At 41.3% G+C, this 18,923-nt stretch overlaps 1 protein-coding gene across 1 annotated transcript in view; it reads right to left on the bottom strand.

Moving 5' to 3' along the window:
- Positions 1-5,836: 5,836 nt before the first annotated feature.
- The window catches only part of ADCY10 (adenylate cyclase 10), a 113,955-nt gene continuing 100,868 nt past the window's right edge, over positions 5,837-18,923 (bottom strand). Inside the window, exons 26-32 of the mRNA XM_007937730.1 lie at positions 14,661-14,865; positions 14,482-14,578; positions 13,490-13,605; positions 11,428-11,545; positions 8,299-8,494; positions 6,945-7,133; positions 5,837-5,998 (exon numbers count right to left, since the gene is read on the bottom strand). Of these exons, the coding sequence (XP_007935921.1) occupies positions 5,837-5,998; positions 6,945-7,133; positions 8,299-8,494; positions 11,428-11,545; positions 13,490-13,605; positions 14,482-14,578; positions 14,661-14,865 (1,083 nt within the window). The remainder of the gene's footprint in view (positions 5,999-6,944; positions 7,134-8,298; positions 8,495-11,427; positions 11,546-13,489; positions 13,606-14,481; positions 14,579-14,660; positions 14,866-18,923) is intronic.

The following is an 18,923-nucleotide window of genomic DNA, read 5'->3' as shown; positions in this document are numbered from 1 at the left end:
TCTCCTAAAAAAGGGAATTCTAGCCAGAATATACTTTCTTAAGCGATGCGACTGAGAAGGTTATACTGGAAGCTTCCTGTAGGTAACAAGAGGAGCTTCTGTGGAAACTAAAGTGGGTTAAGTGGTAAGTGCTGAGTCTGTGGGTTTGCAGAGCAAAGCTGGGAGAGTTTAACCAGAAACGGTTCCTTGGACTGCTGCCTCAGCAAAGAACGAGTGTTGCCCTCTGCTGACCAGAGAGAAGCTATACCTACATCAATTCTTGTTCCTAAAACACAGAATTTGCCCTGGTAGTGTAGTGCCTAAGGCGCATGACTACTAACCAGGATTTGAACCACCAGCCACTCCTTGGAAGGACGGTTGGGTAATCTACTTCCTTATTGATAATGCCTGGGAAACCCAAGGAGGGGTGAGTCGGATCCAACTCGACGGCAGTGAGGACACAGAATCATAGTCTCACAGAGAGGAAAATCTTATTTTACAGATGAGGAAACTGATAAAGAATTTGCAAAGGTCACATAACTGGTTCGTAGCATAATCAGGACAGAAAACCAAGTTCAGGCTCCGTTAATACCTAAAGCAGGCTCCTCTAGACTCAGGAGCGGGGCGGGGCCTGGCAGGGCAGGCTGGGCCTGGTGAGATGGGCTGGGCCTGGTGAGGTGGAGCGGGGTAGGGGGTGGCTGTGTGTGTGCAAAAATTTTAAATTGCAGCTTCGCCTTTCCCCACCATTTGCACTGTCCCCGCTTTCATTCATCAACCCTTGGGGAATTACATCCTGCACTTTCAGTAATGACCCACCCTCTTTCTGTCTACCTCTTCCAGCTTTGCCCAATTTTTGGTTTTGCTTGTTAGAAGCCAATAAAAATAAAATGAAAAAGGCTTTTGAAGTCCTGGAGGATGATTGTTTACAGGATGGCTGGGCACCCTGGATTTTTCCTGGAGGATTTCATCTCCTTGGATGCTGATAATTTGCATGGAAGCCCTGAAAATCTTAAAAAGCAAAGGTGTCCCTATGATGACTGAGACGTGCCTGACCCAAGCCATGGTGTTTTCAGCTGATGGCACATAACAACTGCCTTATATGCATGCAACAGCTGGAGAATACAAGAGGAAGACCAAAGAAGAACTGAGGCATTCAAATTGTGGTGTTCGCAAAGAATGTTGAAGATACCCGTGGACTGCCAAAAGAGCAAATCTATCTTGGAGGATCAAACCAAAACAGGAATTCTGTTGGCAGTACAGCCAAAATTCTCCTTAGAAGCGAGGGTGGAGAGACTTTGTGTTGGAGGGGACCAATCCTGGGAGAAGGACTTCCTGCTTGGTAAAGCAGAGGGTCAGAGGAATGAGATGCAGTAGTTACAACAATGGGCTCAAACACAGCAACAATTGTGAGGATGGTGCAGGCCTGGACAACGTTTTGTTCTGTTATACATAAGGTTGCTATGAGTCAGAGCCAACTAGAGGGCACCTAGCAACAACAATAGTTTATTCCTCAGTCCATTACACTCATATTGCTTTCCCATTTATTGCATTGAAACGTTTATTACTAAAGATACACCAGTGACTTCCTTATTCTCAAATCCAACTGACACTTTTCTATTATTTCTTACTAGTATGGGTCCAGTCAGGAGACAGGAACTTCAATTATTTTAATGGAGAAAATATAAAGAATTGTTAATTCGGTATTGAAGAACCAAAAGGCAAAACAAGGTATTGTGGAAGCAGCAACTGCAGGAAGCAGCTACCACCTTAGGGCTGGGGAACAAAGTGCAGAGATTGGAATTATTAAAACTCACCGCTTCGAGAGGAGCCCAATGGGGCCGAACCCAGACCTCTAAGGAGAAGGCACTTGCTGAGTGTTGGAAAAAGAGCAAACTGGAATCAACCGCTGTTATTGGAGTAAATCAGTGCTGCCAGGTGGACAAACACTGCCACAGTGAGGCTGTTAGGTTGTTGTGTGCCATCAAGTCAATTCTGACTCATAGTGACCATATAGGACAGAGTAGAACTGCCCCTTGGGGTTTTCTAGGCTATATCTTTAGAGAAGCAGATCACTAGGTTTTTATCTTGTGGAGCCTCTAGTTGGTTCCAACCGCTGACCTTTTGAATAGCAGCTGAGCAAGCAGGAAGCAAAAACAGAAACAGGACATAGATTCTCTCTGTCTAGTGCCTCTTATTAAGGAGCTCTTGTGGCATAGTGGCTAAGGTACTTGGTTACTAACCAAAAGGTCATCAGTTTAAACCCACCCTACTTCTGTATAGATTTACAGCCTTGGAAACCTGTTGGGGGTCACTATGAGTTGGAATCAACTTTATGGTAGTGAGTTTGGGTTATTTTATTTATTTTTTTGGTTAGTGCCTCTTATTGGCAGAGCCTGACAGGGAGCAGCTGGCGAAGCAGAAATGGGCTTTGCAGAGCCTCAGCCCCTGCATCACAGCTGAAGAAAGGGGCGGTTTGAAGCTGAGAAACAATAGCTTAGTAAGTGGCACATTTTCTTTCACTGATCACTTTATAGTTCTTGACACTTTTCACTTCCCTCTTCTTTGAACTCTTTTCCCTTGGTTTTTACCATATCACACTCTTAACTGGTCTTCTCCAGAACAGAGACTCCCTCTGTTTAGTTGCTGTGGTGTCTCCTACAGAGCAATCCTCATCCCTTTGCTTTGCCAACTCTGTACACTACTAACCTGTATAATCTCAACCATTCTCATTGCATAGCTGATGACCCAGTCTTGGCCAAATCTCTCCAGACTCAAAGCCAACTATTGTTACCTGTCTCCACTTGGATGCTTCAGACATACCTTAACTTCAAAATTCTTTTCTTGACATCCAGTTTCTTTATCTGGTCTATCATGGTCACGTTCTTATTAATAACAGACCCTTACATGTAGCCTGTGTTGAACTATTAGTTTTCTAAACATGTCTTGCTCTTTTTCATCCTCTTGCCTTCTCATTCTATTTCTTCTACTCGGAATACAACTCCCACTCAACCTTCCATAATCCTGACTTAGGTATTTGTGATAGTTAAGGTTGGGTGTCAACTTAGCTGGAACATGATTCTAAGTGGTTTAAGCAGTTGTGATATAGTAATCCCCCATGCTGAGATCTGATCTAATGTAATCACCTCTATTATGCGACGTTGAAAGGGGGTTTCCTCAGGGCTGTGGCCTGCTTCTGATATATGTGTGTGTGACCTGGGACCACTCTCTGGCTTTCGGCTGGATCTGGATGCTGCATCTGGCACATCATTGTCTCCAGTTCTTGGAGATGAACCAGTGGCCTGCTATGTTGACTGATCTTGGGATTGTTGCTCACACTTGTGAGCCAACAATCTGCCATCTTACCTGCCTTTCTTGGATGTGTCTTCTGCGGAAATCAGCAGCCTGCTATAACGCCTACTCATCTTGGGTTCCTCAGCCCCTGCAGCTGCATGAGTCAGGAAGAGCCTCCAGCTTGATGTTTAACCCATGAGCTTGAGACTTGCCATCCTCTGCAACTCTGTCAGCCATTTATTTCCCTGAGATAAACTTCCCTCTCTCTCTCTCCCTCTTTCTCTCTTTATATATATGTATGTATGTATATGTATATATAAAGCTTCACTGGTTTTCTTCTCTAGAGAACCCAGCCTAAGATAGTATTCCTTCCTGCCCACATGCTTATTCCATCCTTCTATTTAAGACAGAAGAGGTGAGATTTCCTGATGGTTTGCAGAAGCCCAGACTGAGAGGCAGCAAAGTGGAGTAGGATGCACTTGGACAAGGGGAGATTTCTGGGTTTGGGGTACAGTTCACCACATACTAGCCAGATGCCCTCAGGCAAGGCACTGCACCTGCCATTCTCACCTTTCAGGGTTACAGGGAGAAGGGTGGGCCCCAAAACTCTTTGTAGCTTTGGACAAATATAAGGAATTGTTATGATTAAGGCATTGGATAGGACAGTAATCAAAACAGCATGTTTCAGAGGCAGTTCAGCCAGGTGTTCTGGGATGTATGGGTTTTATTCATGCTACTCTTTCCACCATATTCTCTTTGCTCTGTACATACCTCTATTAAAATTACAATGGAATGGATTAAGTGAGGTTTACTTTGTGTCTTTTTCCTCTATCGGACCCATGAACTTGCTAGATCCGTTAAGGTTCATGTCTTTCATGTCTTTGTATCTGTGTCCAGTGCTTTATCAGTGCTTGGTACATGATAATTAGTCAGGAAATGTTAGTTGAATGAGTTAATAAGTGAATGGATAAGACAGATGATGACAAAATGATGAAGGCAATTGAGAAGTAAGGAATTTCAATGTAGCTCCAGGGGATAAGTATGTAGCTTCTAGGGTGACAATTTTGAAAGGGATGATACTTGCTTGAAGTTTATAATGATGTGTTTATTTTTAAAATCAGTCATCTGTATAATAATACTAATTTGTTTTTCTTGTGTGGCATTTTGCCATTTTCAATGCTCTTTCATCTTCATTATCTTATACCACGCAGTGAAACAGGGAGGTGACATGATGGGCCTCCAGGATTAAGTATGCTTGTGGCAGAGCTAATGTTAGAACCTAATGCATGTGTTTCCTACATGCAGGTGCTCCTCCCACATGCTAGGCTACCAGGTGAACCTCTGTGGTTAATGTTGTGGTGTCATGTGGGACTGTTCTAACTGTGGAAATCAATTATGCTGTCAAGAGGGAAAATACACAGCCTTGCCTTTCCCTCTGGGAAATGAAGATAAATGCTATTACTTTCTAAAATATACAAAATATATAAACTTTAGGCATGTAAGAGGTACCTGTTAGGCAGAAACATGGCTGGCCAGGCGGGTGAATGATTGAGCCGGAGGGAATTATAAGAACTGGTCAAGCAAGGAGGCGCCTGACCAGAGCCCATACCAAACCCCAGCACGTAACCCTTGCTTACGAAAGACTCCAGCACCTAACTCTTACTCACAAAAGCCCCCAACCATTTCCTGCCCACTATGTTAATGAAGTGCTTCAACTCTGCTTCCTACCCCCATGCTAATAGGGTACTTTAACCTTATTGGTCCCTGTAACACATACCCTGCTCTCACTCTGGTCCTCTAAGAACCAGGAAGAAAATCACTATAAAAAACCCTTTCTTTCACAGGGGCAGCGCGACTTCTCTGGCCCCTCTCGGGGACCCGTAAACCTCTCCTGGGAGGGCAGAATAAAAACTTCTCTTTAATTCCACTTTTGTGCATCCTCTTCTCCTTACTGCGACCTTACAGTACCCACATCAAAATGACTAATTATTTCAACTTCAAAAAAAAAAAAAATATATGATTCCCAGAGATATTTGATGCATGTGGTTGGAGAAACAAGGACATCACCTCGACTTTGGAAGCTGCAGTAGACACTACTGTACTGTGTCAAACACAGTGTTTCACTCATGGCTAGTGTCTAGACCATGACGAAATTTGCTGTTCATAGTTCTGTGGTACATGTGAAACATTTCACAACTGGACATTTAAAAACTAAACATGTTTAGTTTAATACATTAACTAGAAATGTATCTGTTGTAACATGTACCATACTGGCATTAACATTTTTCCATATGAAACAAGTTTCCATGGGCTAGAACAAACAGGTCACGCTAAAACAACAGGAAAGATAAAGGCAATTTGTGTAACATGAGGAGAAAGTAAAACACAACATGGCTGACCCTTTCTGATCCTCCCAAAAGAGAAGAAACCAGCATATCTGGTTCTGTGTGTGGAATAGAAGAGAGTGTGTAGGAACCAGAAGAGTGCTGGCGACAGAGAAAAGTTAGTAATGGATGATCACAAGAGAACAATGATTTTGCTGAAATGTTTGTTCTCTTTCTTAGTGTTAGAAAGGGTTATCCAAGATATTAACTCTCATTAGGAATTTGTTTTTATGAATGTCCTGCATGTTCACCTTGCCTGATACAACTTTTTCCCATGAGGGAAAATTCGAAATTATTTGCAGCCATTGGTCTTCTGTGGCCTCAGAGCTCAAGTACCACCATTCCTAAGAAGAGAGAAAGAGAACAACACATTAGCAGTCCTGGACTCATGTGATCAAGACTAGTCCAATATCACATATGCTAAAACGTCTGTGAGCTTTTACAACCATGTAAACCCACAGGCAGATAATGAATTTTGCTCCCCAAATTAGGGTACTGACATATGTCTTTAAATACACACTTAGGCTTGTACATTCATTCACTTATTCAACAAATAAAACCAAACCAAAGTCATGCCATCGAGTCAATTCTAATTCATAGCAACCCTCTAGGACAGAGTAGAACTGCCCCATAGGGTTTCTAAGGCTGTAAATCTTTTCAGAAATCAGACTGCCACATCTTTTTCCTGCAGAGTGGCTGGTGAGTTCAAACCACCAACCTTTTGGTTAGCAGATGAGTGTTTTAATCACTATGCCACCAAAAAAAAAGTCAAATTCACCGCCATTGAGTCAATTTCAACTCATAGCTACCCTCATTGGGTTTACAAGGCTGTAAATCTTTACAGAAGTTGGTCGCCCTATCTTTTTTCCATGGAGTGGCTGGTGGCTTTGAACTGCTGATCTTCTGGTCAGCAGCCAGATACCTTATTCACTATGCCACAAAGCTCCTTTATTCAACAAATATTGAGTATAAATCCACTGTGCTAGGCACTAAATATGCTTTTTGCCTTCTATGAGTTCATATTCTTGAGGAGAGAAAAGACATGCAAACAAATATATATTTTTTTAAAGTGGAAAGTAATGACCACAAGAGAAGGCAGGAATTTGGAAGAGGGGAAGATTTCATAACCCAAAGGGAATTATGAACATGTCACCCCTTTCAAGGAGAGTCCAGAATGACTATGATGACCTTCCATGCCTGGTGAAAAAACCTAACCAGGTAGTAGGTTTCTGAAGCTTCCTTGGAAGAGTGAGTGTCCTCCAGTCCAGCTTGCTAGCTACCAATACATACTCTGCTCATGCTCAGCCAGCATTTTTCCAGCATGTTCTTATGCGTTTCAGAGAGTTGTAGGGCTGTGTTCAGGAAGAGGTCACAGTTTTCCCCATCTCCCATGAGTATACAGACATAGGCCATCAGGTGGTAAAGCCTCGGGTGGAAGACAGGGCCAGTGGTATGTTTAGCCACCAGACACTCCAAGCTCTGTTTTTCCAAAGGTGGGGGGTGGGGGAAGAAAAGTATATTCGAATCAGAAAGTGGTCCTGGAATGCAAAGTTATTTTCTCCACAGATGATTTAGGAACATTTCAAGGATATAAGCAACCACGAAAGAAAACATATTTCAGAGATGGACATGGGAAGTAATACAGTAGCAGAGATAAGATTATAAACGTCAGGAGGAGTAACCCCCCTCCCCAGTCCACCCAAGCCAGGAATCTGATAAGAGAGGGTTTGTCAATCCCCTTCAGCAAATTTTAAAAAACTTTTTTTAAAAAATGCATTTCCTTCGGATTATCACAGCAATAGAAGTTAACTGTTGAAAATTTAGGGGGAATAAAAAGCACAAAAAGAAAGTAAGGATCACCTGTAATTCTAGCTGTATCAGGTAAATATTTAAAATTCAAAAAGAAAATTATCAGGACTTTGTGCAAATATTTATCTGCCAGGATGTTTACCATAGCAATAGCACTAAAAACAAACTGCACAAAAGCTCTTTCCAAGAATAGAGTTTGACTACATAATCTAATAGTATATCCATAAGGAAACAATACTATGCTGCTGCCTTTTAAATAGTGATGTAGAAGACAGTTTAATGACAGGAACCTATCTATAATACATTTTATTTGGTAGCAAATTACAAAAACACATGTAGTATTATGTTGTGTTTGTGAAGCATCCACATGCCTGCATATGTGTCACACACACACACAAATGTGTTCGTATGCATGCCCACATACACACAATGAGAACAGGAGGGACAGAGAGAAACCTGAAAGGTGACATCTTAACATATAAAAAGTGGTTACCTGTGTAACTACCGGGAGGAAGTGGGAAGAGAGCTGTTGCACTATGGGGAATTGTAGTCAATGTCATGAAACAAACTGTGTGTGAACTGCTGTATGGGAAATGAATTTACTCTGTAAACTTACACCCAAATCACAATAAAAAAAATAATAATAAAAAAATAGTTACCTCTGGTAGTAAGAATATGGGCAATTTTTATTCTTCTAATTTTTTAGGGAGCTGCCTTCAAAAATTCTATTATAAACATGTATAAATTGTGTAATCAGAAAAAAAAATGAGAACCGGAGGTAGATAGAAATCCACTGAAGGAGTGATTTATACTAGAAACCAGAGAAAGGCCTCACCTTGAGTAGCTCAACTCCATTGTCTTGGGCATTCTTAGCTAGTTCCTCAATTTGCTTTTGAAGGTGGAGAACTTGCCCCTCCAGGTACCTACTGATTGCTTCGCAGTAAAGACCGTTCAGCGTTTTTCTCAGCGCTAGGGTTTTAGCTTTATTGGAAAATATTTTAAAATTGTCCCATTCTTGAAGTCTAGCATACCTGTAACACCACAAAAGCATCAGGGGGAAAAAATCTGTATTACTCTTAAAATGGGCTGATTTTCTGAAATGGGTCTCTCTGGAGACTTTCTAGTACCTGGGCCTGTCACATGCCTACCCTCACCCCCTCCCCAATTCTCTCTAAAAAGGAAGAAAATTAGTTAATATGGAGCATAGGAAGATAGAATCTGTGGGAGCACCCAAATAATAATAAAAAACCCAAACAAAACTCACTGCAATCAAGTCAATTCTAGCTCATAGCAACCCCAACTGGGTCTCTGAGGTGGTAAATCTTTATGAAATTAGAGTGCCCCATCTTCCTTCCCCGAAGCAGTTGGTGGGCTTGAGGGCTTGAACTGCCAACCTTGTAGTTAGTAGTCAAATACCTTAGGCACTACCCCACCGGAGCTCCAAGTAATAATAGCCACCATTTATTGAGCACTTATTAAGGGCCAGGCACTAAGCAATGTGTTTTATACACATTCACTAATCATCTAATGCATTCCTCACAGCAATCATGTGACACAGATGTGTCACCCTCATTTTTCAGATGAGGAAAATCAGGTTTAAAGCAGCAGTACTTAGTCCAAGTTTATTAGCTGTGGCACAAGGGATCCAAATCCAAGTTTGTTTGTTTGTTTTTTTCCTAGCCGGATAATATGTACTCTCAACTTTTAAACTACCTCCATAGTTATGTGGAGGATTGGAAGGAATAGGGTAGAGTTCATATTGGAGAATATGGCCAATATCTGAAGCTCTATGACAACAGCAAAAAGAAAAGAAAACAAACAACAACAAAAAGGCACCAGCACTGCCACATAGGACTAAGCAAGCTTACAGGAAGAGTTTGTAGAGGTTACATCATTATACAGAGCCTATCCTTAACTTAGTCCTAGAAATGGAAACTCAGAGGTTTAATAGATTTGTTAAACAGAGTATAAGTAAGTAGCTCCTTAAGATCCAAGTTGCAGAATGTCTCAAAATTGCCCCTCCCTTGAGAGAAGAGACAATAATTATATGATGCTTTCTCCCTCAGATATGGTAAATTCAGAATATCAAGATTACTCATTTGCATTCACGTTCATAGGCGGTAGAGTCTGGCATTGATAAAGTCTGACAAGCATCATGATTAATCTGAAATCACCCACTTTCTTTGAAATACCATTAAGTTTCTGCCAGAGTCTTTCTGGGAATATAATCTTTTTTCTCTGGTCACTGGTTTATTTTCTAAAGTTGATGAGTTTGAGATCTTGGACTTTGATAATCTTAGGTTTTCTTTAATTCTTTGGACTCTTTAAAAAGTGAGGCATATGAGACGTGGAGCTATCAGTTCCCAGGACTTGAAGAAATTGCTCCAATTCCAAAGAGAGTGAGTATAGGCCAATGCTGCTTAATGTATGGTACACAGATTGGCAGCTCCAGCATTAACTGGATGCTTTTTAGAAATGCAGATTCTCTGGCCCAACCCAGATGTACTGACTCAAACAGACAATGAAGGTGGGGATGGGAATAGGAATCTGAGTTGACAAATTGTCCAGGTAATTCTTACTCCCACTAAAATTCGAGAAGCATTGACCCAAGCCACTGCTATTGAAGGAACCCTCCAGCTAGGATAAGAGTAGAAAAAGAAATTGGCAAAGATGATTTGGGGGCTTTAGTTCCTTGAACTTTAACTCATATGGGCAAGTTAATTTGACTTTGAACATTAATTTTGAGGGGAAGGCTTTTAATTGGCAAGGGTAACTAAATTTTTGGATTTTAATTTTTCCCAATGAAATTTATAATGAGATGGGATTTACATTTGGATTTGAGCCAACTCTATTATGTGACATTTTATTATAGGAATATCTTCATATTTTCATTTAATCTCATCACAGTATCTCTGATAGACCATATTAGATAACATGGCTACATATAATTTGAGATGGGAAGTAAAAGAGAGAATAACTTTCAGCCTTGAGAATAGCCATGGAAAGAATTTAATTACTGTTCTGTTCTGACCTATTTCATAGTCTTCAGAGGCAAAATGAAAACTGCCCAGAGTCCACAGAGGAGCAGGGTAGGTAGCTGGAAGAGGTTAGAAGATGGCTTTCCTGGAAAGTGTTGATCTCCTTCTCTGGGGGAGATGGCCACAGCTACGGGCTTAATGAGTTAAACACTTAATGGGTTAATAGGGTACAGCTGGAGTGATTCTCCCTCACCCCTGAGGTTTCCTTCCATGTGAGGAAGCACCCTTGGTGCAAAGCTCCAGGTCTAGTTCTTTCCCTTACTCTCTCCTCTGATAAGGAGTGATAGGGCTGGTTGGTGACTTTTGGGAGAGGAATTGGGCATGTGTAGCTTAGCCCTTGCCTCTCTTGGTCTTGAGAGCCAGTGAGGTCAGAGTGAGCCTGGCGAGCTCTTTTCTCTGCCATGTAGTAGAAAGAAGCTTGCCTCTGTGGAAGTGATCGGAAGTTTTCCACAAATGCCTGCTGCTGAGTGCATAAGTCTAATCCTAGGGTTCAATATTAGGAAGCCCACTTGCCTGCAGATATGAACCATATCCTCCAATATCAGCTTTATTAGCAATATTTTTAATCTGATTAGACCTTGGTGGGAGTAGGTGGGCAGGTAGTAGCATTTATTAGGACCCCTCAAGCCCCAACACTCCTCAGAAGCAAGTAATCTTTGTTTATTTATTCCTGTACTTCCACAACATAATGTATATGAAATAAATCTGTGTGCCATTGAATACAATGGAGACAGCATTACTCTCTGGCCTTGCTTGAGGGCAATGACTAGAAGATCCCTAACATGTCTTTTCAGGGTAAATACTCGGACACCTTTAAGCCGTCCCACATGTAAATTATAAATACTTTTTTTTTTTACATTTCATAGAACTCTTCAGGATTCAACATTTTCACTTTGAAAGTTTAGGAATACGTAACAGATTATTACCAGATCGCTACACATGAGTAAAGTCCTAGCAAGAGGCTACTTTGAAACTTGAGGATTCTGTTGTCTTCATTTTCATGTATGAAATGCAAACATTCTTCAAATGTCCTATAAACAAAGCCTGAAAAAGAGAAACAGGAGAGCTTTGCAGGCGGATGGGAGTGGTCACCTTTCTGGTCTAGTAGCTCCCCGTACAATTTTCCACTGTGAGGAGAGACCTTACATTCTGATTAAATTATGACCCAGAGGGTCTCATGAGTTGCAACAGTTTGGCTTTACTGCCATGTGTTTATTGAGTCCAGCTTTTGTGGAATTTTGCATATACCATACAATTCCATAGTACAATCCAGGCAAGTATGGAGTTTCAATCCATCCATCACAGCCCAAGTTCAAGGAGTCAGCTAAGTGCATCCTGGGACTTCTCCATCTTTCCTCTCATCCCCTCTCACTCTGTAGCCTTTTCTTCCCTTGTTGGCAGTGCTATGTGCATCCCCTTTCAAAATCATGTGTAGTGAAAAAAATCCCCAGATTGGCATCTCTGGTTTAGTGTATACAATAAGAGAAAGCAAGGGCTGCCTTCTTGGTGTAACTTGAAGGTTACTAGTAAAAACTTGTTTTCCATATCACCTTTCCCACCAGCCACTAGTGCCTGGAACTCTCACCATTAGAGATCCAATCTTCATTCCAAAGCATGAAGTCTCTTAGCATATCCTGCTAAAAGTTAAACATCTCTAGTAAAACGTCACAATCACTCAGGTAGGAGTACCTGAGGGGCACAAATTATTAAGCACTGGGCTACTAACCAAAAAGTTAGTGGTTCAAACCCCCCCAGAGGTGCTTTGGAAGTAAGGTCTGCTGATCTGCTTCTGCCTTGAAAACTCTGTGGAGTGCAGTTCTGCTCTGCACACTTGGGGTTGCCTTGAATCGGAATGGACTAGACAGCAACTAACGACATCACTTATGTGCAAATTGCTCAGGCAGCTTAACAGTTTATACCCAACAGGTTCCTCCAGACTTAATTCTCCTCCTTGACTCCTCCCTTTCAATCTTTCCCACCTGCTATGTAGCTAAAGTCCTGTAAGTCCTGCCAGCCAGAAACCCAGTGGTTTTTTTATTTTTTTTACTAATTATTGTATTTTATTTTTCTATGATTTCTTTTTTTTTTTTTTCCACCTTTTTTTTTTTTTAGGATTTGGGTGAAGATTTACAGAATAAATTCACTTTTCATACAGCAGTTCACATATACTTTGTCTCATGTCATTGACCAACATTTACAATGCAGCAGCTCCCCTCCCACTTCCTCCCCATAGTTACCTCCTCCCAGTGTCCATCCCTTCATACTCTTCTGCACCCTGAGCTATCTCCCTGTGCATAAGCAGCCCTTCCTTCTCCCATGATTGTTCTCTCCAGGGCGTGTGTCTACTTGAGGTAAATGTTTAACTCACATGCCTGTACTTTGTTTGGCTGGAAACCACAGTTGTGGGTTCAATTCCAGACCTGAAGGGCAGCTAGGGGCCATAGTCTCAGTGGTTACACCAGGCTCCATTGGACCAGCAAACCTGGTCCCCACCTTCTTTTTTTTTTTTTTTTGCCTCCAAATGATTTTGAGTTTTGTTCCACATTGTTCTCCCTCTTTATGCAGGATCTCCTACATCCCTTCCAAGTGGATGGCAGTGGTAGCTGGGCACCATCTAGTTCTTCTGGCCTCATAGTCGTATAGGTTGCAGATCGGATGGTGTACCAGTCGCTAGGACTGATTGTTTCCATTAATTTTGGTTTTCTTCTTTCTTCTTGATGAGGAGAGACCTGTTGTTGCATCTAGATGGCAGCTTCCTAGCTTTTAAGGTCCCAGTCGCTACTCGCCAAAGTAGTAGGTGGAACAATGTTTTGTATAGTATGTTATGCCAATTGAACTTGATGTCCCCTGCGACTATGGTCCCAAGCCCGCAGGATCAACTACTCGGTCCCTCTAAACCCAGTGGTTTTAATGCCCCAGCTCAGAAAATGTACACACCAGCATAGGTTTCATACCCCAATTTCTTTAAAATCCCAAAGCCAAGCTTACCACAATAAAGCATGATATCCATGCAGGCAAAATAGAAAAATGCCTTGCTAAAGATGTGCTCTTCTGCAACAGAAAGATCCCACAGCCACCCCAGCACCTGGATCAATTGCTTATATCTATGGAAAAGAAAAGGTCATGGGATTAATAAGCGGTGGGATTATCATGCTCATCTCAGTGTTTTTCACGTGGTGCAAGCAGAGGCACCTGCAAAGATGGCAGGCAGGAAGGGTTCTTGTTCAGGGCACTCACCAGAACCTGGCTTAAGCACTATGACTCACAAAACCCCATTTGTGACACTAAGCCCTTTGGGGATGGGGACACTAACAAATGATACCATTCTCCCAGGACCTGAGGAAATGCCTTCTCTCCTAGGACCCAAACAAGAGTATAAATATAGGGGAGCATTAGAGAGAACTGGGGGTGGGTGGGAGAGAGGATGAAATTTAGTCCTGGTCTAGTCTTGGTCCTGCCCAGTAATTCATGACTGAATGGAACCCTCAAACAGACTTCAAACCCACACCTACCTAGGACTGAACTGGACATCTCAAATTAGTTCTTTGTTCAAACTGTTTTTTCATAGAACCTCTATATAAGAGTGACTAGAGTGGGGCCAAGTTGGTCTTTGCCTCTAGTTCTCATTGGTATTCTCTGGACATTGGCATTCCTGTGAAACTTTCCCTTTGCCTCCAGCTGTCAGTGGAAGAGGCCTGATTCCCACAGTGAGGATGGCTGTCTAGTTCCCCTCTGGTCTCTATCTGATGAGCACACTCACTCTGCACTCTTTAGTGAGCAGCCAGATCAGAAATGATGAGAAAAAATTCTCTTAAGAGAGTGGTGATACCCAAAGGTAAAGGATGATGATGGTCATTTACATCATCTTACTATAAACTGTTCTCCTTTTCTTAACCCATGGCTGGGGTAAAGTAAGCCCACAACATTCAATTAATATGGCTCCATCCCCCTAATTTGGGGCAATGCCTTAATGTATATACCTGCATCTCAAGAGGAGAGATTTACTAAGTTTGCAGAGGACCACATAGTGGTTGTTGGGATTCCGGAGCAATGCCCACATCTTGTGGGCTCGGGAGCCTGGGAAGAAAACAATTCCAGTGTATGTCAGGACATTCTTGTATCTTCATTACTTGTCCCTCCTTGCCCAGACAGATCGTACCTAACTCAATGGACAAGTCCAGATGACCCATTAGGAACTTGATGTAGCTCAGTGTTTCAGCCATATACGCCACGATTTCGATGCCCTTGCCTTTGATGGGGAGATTGATGATATGCTCCATGGCCATGAGTTCATATTTGAACCACACACATTGACAGCCAACCAGTTGACGATGCAGTGAATAGTCCAGGTACGCCTTAATGATCTGAAATGGCAGCAGTGGAAGAGAGAAGGGACAAGACTAAGAAGGAATCCAAAGCTGAAAGCCTGGGGATATTAGCCAAAGTCTTCCAGTAAACATTTGTTTATTAAGCTTGGGAATGAGCAGGTCATTTGGCCAAAGCCACAGGTTTAGAACAGAAATCAAATTGGGTCTACAACCTATCTACTAGGAGCTCTGGTAGCATAGTGCCTAAGGCACTTGACTGCTAACCAGAAGGCTGGCAGTTCACACCCACCAGCCATTTCTTGGAAGGAAAGTTGGGCAATCCTACTTCTGTAGTGATACTGCCTCGGAAACCCAAGGAGGGGTCGCTATGAGTCAGGGCCGACTTGACGGCACATAACAACAACAACCTATTTACTGGATCCTCCAGGACAAGCTTGATGACTCCTCATGCCCATCGAATGCTTAAGTAAAATGGAAGACTTATCTTTTTTGTGAAAAATAAAAGCAACAGCTTATATATGTAGATAAATGATTACAGAGCAAAATGCCTTTGAAAGGATACACACCCAAGTGTATCTTGTTGTTGTTGTTGTTGTGTGCCGTCAAGTCAGACCTGACTCATAGCGATCCCTCCTTAGGTTTCCGAGGTGGTATCACGATGGAAGTAGACTGCTCAACCTTCCTTCTGAGGAGTGGCTGGTGGGTTTGTCCTGTCAGACTTCTGGTTAGCAGTCAAGTGCCTTAGGCACTACACTACCAGAGCTCCAGTAGTTACCAATTTGTTGTGCAGGGAAGGAATTTAAGGAATAAGAAAACCAAAACCAAACCCACTGCCAACGACTCGACTCTGACTCATAGCAACCCCCACTGGGTTTCTGAGGTGGTAAATCTTCATAGAAGTAGATTGCTTGGTCTTCCTTCCACAGAATGGCTGGTAGGTCTGAACCGCCAACCTTCTGGTTAGCAGTCAAATGCTTTCGGCACTGCACCACCAGAGTCCCTTTTAAGGAAGAAGGGGGGCCTTAATTTTTTTCTTTATGCATTTCTGTAATATTTTAATTTATTATAACAAGCATATATCACTTTTATAATTTAACTAAAAAGGAAATTTTAAAAAATATATTCTTAAGCCTAATTTGGAGATTGGAGAGAAGTTATTTACTCTTTTAACAACTCTTTAAAATGATAAATTTGCTTCTAAATACAGATGTTTAGAGAAGGGTGAAGAAAAAAAAATTCCTTTTAAATAAGCAATTCATTATTAAAAAAACAGAATATAAGCAGATTGCTTTGAAATATACACACAGGAGAAACACAGAATTTCTTATGGTAGAAGTGTTAGGCATTTGGGGCAGTTAGGTGAGGGTGTTATTTTGGAGAAATTGAGTTTTTTTCCTAGAATTCCTCAAATCACACAAAATAACCAGTCCATAAATTCTGTATTAAAGGTAAGTCCCAAAAGAAAAAAATCAACAAGTCTAGAAATTGGTTTTTTGAAAAGATTAATAAAATTGACAAACTACTGGCAAATTTAGCAAAGGAAAAGAGGGAGAGAATACAAGTAATACAAATAAGAAATGAAATGGGTGACATCACAACAGAACCAACTGAAATAAAAAGGATACTATGAAGGACCCACCAGCCACTCCTCGGAAGGAAGGTTGGGCAATCCTACTTCTGTAGTGATACTGCCTTGGAAACCCAAGGAGGGGTCGCTATGAGTCGGGGGCGACTCGATGGCAAATAACAACAACATGAAGAACTGTACTCCAACAAATTTGAAAATCTGGAAGAAATGAACAGGTTTCTAGAAACACACCACTTACCTAAACTAACACAGACTGATGTGGAAAAGTTGAACAGATCCATAACAAAAGAAGAAATTGAACAGCTCATCAAAAAATTAAGAAACAAAAAAAGTCATGGCCCAGATGGTTTCACTGGAGAATTCTACCAAACATTCAGAGAAGAACTGATACCAATCCTACTCAAACTATTCCAAAACATACAAAAGAATGGAATCCTCCCTAATTCATTTTATGAAGCAAGAATAACCTTGATACCAAAACCAGGCAAAGCCATCAGTCAAAGGAAAACTACAGATAAATATCCCTCATGAATATAGATGCAAAAATCTTCAACAAAATCCTAACCAACAGACTCCAACAACATATCAAGAAAATAATTCATTATGACCAAGTGGGCTTCATATCAGGTATGCAAGGATGGTTCGAAATTAAAAAAACAATCAACATCATCCACCACATAAATAAAAGAACCACATGATCATATCAATTGATGCAGAAAAGTCATTCAATAAAATCCAACACCTATTCCTAATCAAAACTCTCAGCAAAATAGGAATAGAAGGGACTTTCCTTAACATAATAAAGGGCATCTATGCAAAACCAACAGCCAACATTATACTCAATGGAGAGAGTCTGAAATCATTCCCCTTGCAAACAGGAACCAGACAAGGATGCCCTCTATCACCACTTCTATTCAACATTGTACTGGAAGTCCTAGCCAGGGCAATAAGGCAAGAAAGGGAAATCAAAGGCATTCAAATTGGTAAGGAAGAAGTCAAACTATCCCTATTTGGTGATGATATGATCCTATACCTAGAAAACTCAAGAGACTCAGTCAAAAATCTACTAGAACTAATTGAGAGATTTAGTATCATGGCAGAATACAAGATCAACATCCAAAAATCAGTTGAATTCCTCTACACCAGCAAAGAGACTGCTGAAAAAGAAATAATGAAATCAATACCATATACAATAGCTACCAAAAAATTAAAATACTTGGGAATAAATCTTACAAGGACACAAAAGACTTGTAAAAAGAAAACTGTAAAAGTCTAGTTCAATGCTGTATGGAAAGTGAATTTGCTCTGTAAATCTTCACCCAAATCACAATAAATTATAAATAAATAAATAAAGACTAGTTCAAGAAACCATCAGAGATCTACATAAATGGAAGAACATCCCATGCTCATGGAGTGGCAGGATATCCAGGTAAAAAGGGAAGGGAGACAAGGCTAGGCGTCAAGCCTCATAGAACCAGGAAAGAGAGGGAGCAGGGGTGTCCAGGGATCCCAAAGTGGTAGGTTCAAGGTAGGAATTAGGTAAGGGGAGTGTGCAGAGGTTTCCAACAGCTAAGGGAGACAAACTTGTCAGTTTGTCATCCTGTGTGGCTTGGACATTGCTGTGAGGCTTGAGGCTGTGCCACTGGTGTTCCTGACATCAGCAGAGTTGCACATGGTGCACAGGTTTCAATGCACCTTACAGACTAAAACAAGGAAGAAGGAGGAGGCGATCTACTTCTCAAAAATTGGCCAGGGAAAACCTTATGAATAGGAGAGAAACACTGTCTAATACATTACTGGGCAACTTCATGAATAGCTTGGAAACATTGTACGACACAGTGCAGGAAGATGAGCCCCGTGGGTTGGAAGACACTCAAAATAGGACTGGGAAAGAGCTGCCTCATCAGAGTAGAATCGACCTTAATGATATGGATAAAGTAAGTCTTTCAGGACCTCCATTTCCTGACATGGCATAACTCAAATTGAGGAGAAACAGCTACAAACATCCACTAATAATCAGAACATGAAATGTACTAAGTATGAATCTAGGAAAATTGGAAGTTGTCAAAAATGAAATGGAACACACAAAGATTGATATCTTAGGCATTAGTAAGCTGAAATGGACCAGTTTTGGGCATTTTGAATCAGACAATCACATGATCTACTACTCTGGGAATGACAAATTGAAGAGGAATGGTGTGGCATTCACCATCACAAAGGATGTGTCAAGATCTGTCCTGAAGTACAATGCTGTCAGTGATAGGATAATATCCACACGCCTACAAGAAAAACCTATTAATACTACTATTATTCCAGTTTACACACCAACCACCAAAGTAAAAGATGAGGAAATTGAAGATTTTTATCAACTTCTGCAGTCTGAAATTGACCAAACATGCAATCAAGATGTGTTGCTTATCACTGGTGATTGGAATGCAAAAGTTGGAAACAAAGAAGAATCACCAGTAGTTGGAAAATGTGGTCTTGGTGACAGAAATAATGCTGG

The sequence above is a fragment of the Orycteropus afer genome, unplaced genomic scaffold (assembly GCF_000298275.1).
Source record: "Orycteropus afer afer isolate SDZICR_OR568_19922 unplaced genomic scaffold, OryAfe1.0 scaffold00044, whole genome shotgun sequence".
NCBI classification, from domain to species: Eukaryota; Metazoa; Chordata; class Mammalia; order Tubulidentata; family Orycteropodidae; genus Orycteropus; species Orycteropus afer.
The sequence above is the reverse complement of the archived record's forward strand: the minus strand, read 5'-3'. Positions and strand labels throughout refer to the sequence as shown.